Source organism: Octopus bimaculoides, chromosome 2, assembly GCF_001194135.2.
Source record: "Octopus bimaculoides isolate UCB-OBI-ISO-001 chromosome 2, ASM119413v2, whole genome shotgun sequence".
Lineage (NCBI taxonomy): Eukaryota > Metazoa > Mollusca > Cephalopoda > Octopoda > Octopodidae > Octopus > Octopus bimaculoides.
Genome location: NC_068982.1, coordinates 60,529,650 through 60,533,989, shown reverse-complemented (window position 1 = coordinate 60,533,989; position 4,340 = coordinate 60,529,650). Strand labels below are relative to the sequence as shown.

The following is a 4,340-nucleotide window of genomic DNA, read 5'->3' as shown; positions in this document are numbered from 1 at the left end:
ATATATATATATAATACACACACACATACGCGCACATGCACACATACGAGCGCACATGCACACACGCACACACACACACATACACACCACGAGTTTATATTATTTATATATATATATATATGAAGAGAAAAATATTTACCTCAAGTGGCTTCATTGCTGGCTGGATATCGGCATGTCGAGGATTTCAGTCAGAGTACTGGGGACCCTAGTGAAATGGATAGCAGACAAACCAAATTTAGGTTTGAATAGCTCCAGGCTTACTGTCAGGATAGTGACGACAACTATACTCTCTCACACAAATATCACACACACACTCCTTGAATCAAAAAAATATATATATATATAATAATAAAAATAATAATGATGATGATCGCTTGACTTTGCGAGGGGGAAATAATGCATATACACACAAACAACTATAATTAAAAAGAAAAGAAAAGAAAAATGCCATCAACTACCTAAAAGGAGACAAGGAAATACAGAGAGATGGAGAGAGAGAGAGAGAGAGAGAGAGAGAGAAAAGGAAAGAGGGAGAAAGAGAGAGAGAGAAAACACCAGTAGACACAATCAATAACTTACATTCTCAGAGGACATCCAAAAGGAGAGAAAGAGAGAAAGCAGGAGAGAGAGGAAAAGAATGGGTGAGTGCATATGCATGTATGAGTTTATGTTCGTATACGACAGGGCATGGGTCTATGTATGTGTGTGTGTGTGTGTGTGTATGTGTGCGAGTGAGTGAGTGTGTAAGAGAAAGAGAGTATAAGAGTGTGTGTGTGTGTGTGAGAAAGCGTGTACGAATGTATGTGTGAAAGAGTGTACAAATGTGTGTGTGTGTGTGTGTGTGCGAGAGAGAGTGTGTGTGTTCGTCTAAAACGACAGATGCATATCGATAGAGAGAATATTAATTTGGAGTTTGTAGCATGACCACAGAGCAAACAAGGGATGACAAAGCCTTCATCATCATCGTCTCTAATTCACAAGACGACACAGAGGACGAAGACATTGAGAAAGAAAGAAAGAAAGAAAGAAGGAAGCCTTTTCCCGAATACTAATAATTCATTCTCTTGTGTCCCTTGTATGTGTAATTAAAATGCTCTCTAAACGGTTGATTAGTTTAAGCAATTATTGTCGATAGAGATGAAGGATGGAGAAGAACAAGAACAAAAAGAACCAGAAAGAAAAAGAAAAAAAAAACGGACAGGAAAAAAAAAAGAGAGAGAGAAACAAAAAGTCTAAGTATGAATGCGAAGGTAGGGGTGAAGGAAATTCCTACCGCCAGCCACAAGTTTTTCCTTGGATCACAACAGAAATATGGTTTATCCTCTTGAGACGTTGATGCAGCTTGTTGAAGACAGAGAGAGAAGTAAAAATTCCTGACTGGGTCAAAGCTGACGTCCCCTACTATGTTATGTCGTTGGTCGCTTTACGAGTTGCCGATGCAGTGGGCCCCGCCAGCAACGTACAGTACCGTCGTAGTGAATGGATCAATGATGCTGAGCCCGATGTGAGAGTGAGAGAGGACTGCAGCGGACGAATGTCACAGCTACTTGGCAAGGACATGCCTATACAGAACGGCCATAATTTTCTTCCTTTATCAATCAATGATGTGCCACTCCAGTCAAAGACACAGATGGCACTTTAATACCATATGGTTATGCTAATGTGCATGCTCTTGATTAAAATTCTCGTTTTGTCAATCAATCTGACGGTAATTGTGTTCTGCGACACCGACCGACCATGACAAATTTATGTTATTGGGAGGGGAGACAGATAGAAAGTGACAGAAAGACGAGAGAGATGAAAGGGATGGATAGTAAAAATAGAGAGAGAGAAAGAGAGAGAGTTAAAACGATAGGGTGGTGGGGCGCAAAAGATAAAGAAGAACGAAGTGTGGGAGGGGTTGGTTGGTGGGTGGAAGACAGATTGAAGGAGGATGACAACCAGGAGGCTTGTTGCAGCAAAAACAGTAGTAACAGTAGTAGTAATAGTAATAGTAGTAGTAGTAGTAGTAGTAGTAGTAACAGTAATAGTAGTATTGTGTAGGCAGCAGTAGCAAAGGCAGAGACGGACCCTCTGGAGGAATGTGATGCGGGGGTAAAAGCAGGCAGAAACAAATAAGTCACACAGATACTCACACACACACACAGACAAATTAACAGACACACACACACACACACATAAAGAGACGCACGCACAAACATATATTGCTATACAGGCACCTACAAGAAGTACACAGGCACGCACATATACACGCGCCCGCACGCGCTGACACACGCCACACTTAAAAAGTGTACATATAGATATCTAAAAACACCTATCTATCTATCTATCTATCTATCTATTTCTCCATCTATCTGTCCGTCTACATATTTATTTATCTTTCCATTTATTTATTAGCCTATCTGTATGTTTATCTATCTATCTATCTATCTATCTATCTATCAATCTATCTATCTATCTGTCTGTCTGTCTGTTTTTACTTACACATATGCATACACACACTCTCGCACTCTTTCCCCGACACCCATGGAGATATATAGATGAAGATGCTGAGAGGAGAGAAAAATCACGACTCCGATGATGCCACACTAGAGATATGTAAAGTGCAGAATAAAAGGACACAAGGAGACAAGAGAAACAACATTTTTGGGGACTGTAACATAATATCGATCCTGCCGCTGTCTTTCACCTTCTCTTTCTCTCTATCACTGTCTTCTTTTTATCCCTTTATTTCTTTTTTGTTTTTTTTTTCAATTTGCTCGCATTTTACAATTATTATTATTTCGTGATTTAATCCTATAACCTCGTTTTATCACTTGTACTTGTTATAGGACAAACAATGATACTTTTCTCAAAATTTCACACAAACACACACACACTTCTTCTCTCTGTCTCTCTCTCTTACACACACACACACACACACACAACCAAACACACTACCACAAACACGCACATTCATTTTGGGTGAACAAACAACGTATCTTTCAATAATAATAATAATAATGATGATGATAGTAATAATAATAATAATAATAATAATATACATTACTGCCTTGGCAAGCCCATGAAAGACTCTTTGGTGGAGAGAACTGAGACAACATCCCAACCGTAATTGCAGTACCATCTCTGACCTATTCCTGATCACTTAATGTCATGTACTCGACGATAAAAAAAGGCCACATTTGACAACGACGAAAATTTACTTATAATTTGTTGGTGTTTTTTTTTTCCTTTCTTTCTTTACTTTCTTCTTCTGCTGGTTCCCCTCAACTGTGAATGTGCGTTTTTCTAAATTGTCTCAGGTGCTTTTTGTTTGTGTGTTTGTTTTTAATGTATATATGTATTATACATTACACATATATGTATATACATATCTTCAAAATATTACAAGACGTGTGTATGTGTGCGTGTGCGAGTTTGCGATGATGTATAATTTACAGGCAAAAATAATGAATGTGTTACGTTGGTACGTACAACATTGATATACATATCTATATATATATATATATGTGCGTATGTATAAAAAAAAAAAAGTTTACATTCTCGGTGTCTCTTCTTAGTAAATGTGTGTGTGTCTTGTCTCTTTCTCGACTACTATACTTTAGGGCAGTTGGTATGTATGGATGGGTAAGCTGTTTCGTCGTCGTCGTGTGTGTATATTCTTGCCTGTCAGCCTCTTTCTCTCTCTCTTTCACTTTATATCGTTTTCTCTTTCTAGTGACTTTTATTTTTTCTCCCCAGCTTCATCCGTCCTCGTCCTCTACATGTCCATGATCGTCGTCGTCGTCATCGTCATCATCATCATCATCATCATCATCGTCGTCGACGTCGTCGTCATCACCGCCATCATCAGCATCATCGTTATCATTTTCGTCATCAACATGTACGTAATATCTATATATCGTCCCACTGTGCGGCAGGCAGGCAGGCAAGAGGAAGTGTTGTGGGGTGGAGGGTAGGGGTGGAGTGGCGCGCGCACACGCGCACACACACACACACACACACACACACACACATATACACACACACAAGCAAGCGACTGATATGATGTGAGAGTGCTTGATGCGATATGATGGTGATGCTTAGGGGAGGTTTCCAGCACGCGAGTACTGTCAACTAGACAGCAGTCGGCACCGTGCCCACGCCTGTCAGAGCCAGCAAAAACATTGGCAAAGCGGCCGGCAACCCTGCTATGATATGATATGATGAAGCCATTTGCCCTGCTTAAAGCTTATATCCCTTCTATCTATCTATCTATCTATCTATCCATCTATCTGCCTATCTGCCTATCTATCTATCTATCTATCTATCTATCTATCTATCTATCTATCTATCTATCT

The 4,340-nt window shown here is 39.6% G+C and overlaps 1 protein-coding gene across 5 annotated transcripts in view; it reads right to left on the bottom strand.

Annotated features, from left to right (window-relative positions):
• The window catches only part of LOC106869439 (zinc finger protein basonuclin-2), a 215,177-nt gene that overhangs the window by 206,816 nt on the left and 4,021 nt on the right, over positions 1-4,340 (bottom strand). For 2 of the 5 annotated variants that reach the window (XM_052977296.1, XM_052977306.1), the window contains exons 1-2: positions 3,050-3,969; positions 140-205 (exon numbers count right to left, since the gene is read on the bottom strand). In XM_052977296.1, coding sequence (XP_052833256.1) covers positions 140-154 — 15 coding nt within the window. In that variant the 5' untranslated portion in view covers positions 155-205; positions 3,050-3,969. Of the gene's footprint in view, positions 1-139; positions 206-1,273; positions 2,075-3,044; positions 3,970-4,340 lie in introns of those variants that run through there. The other 3 variants (XM_014915187.2, XM_052977303.1, XM_052977305.1) reach the window with 3 other exon arrangements.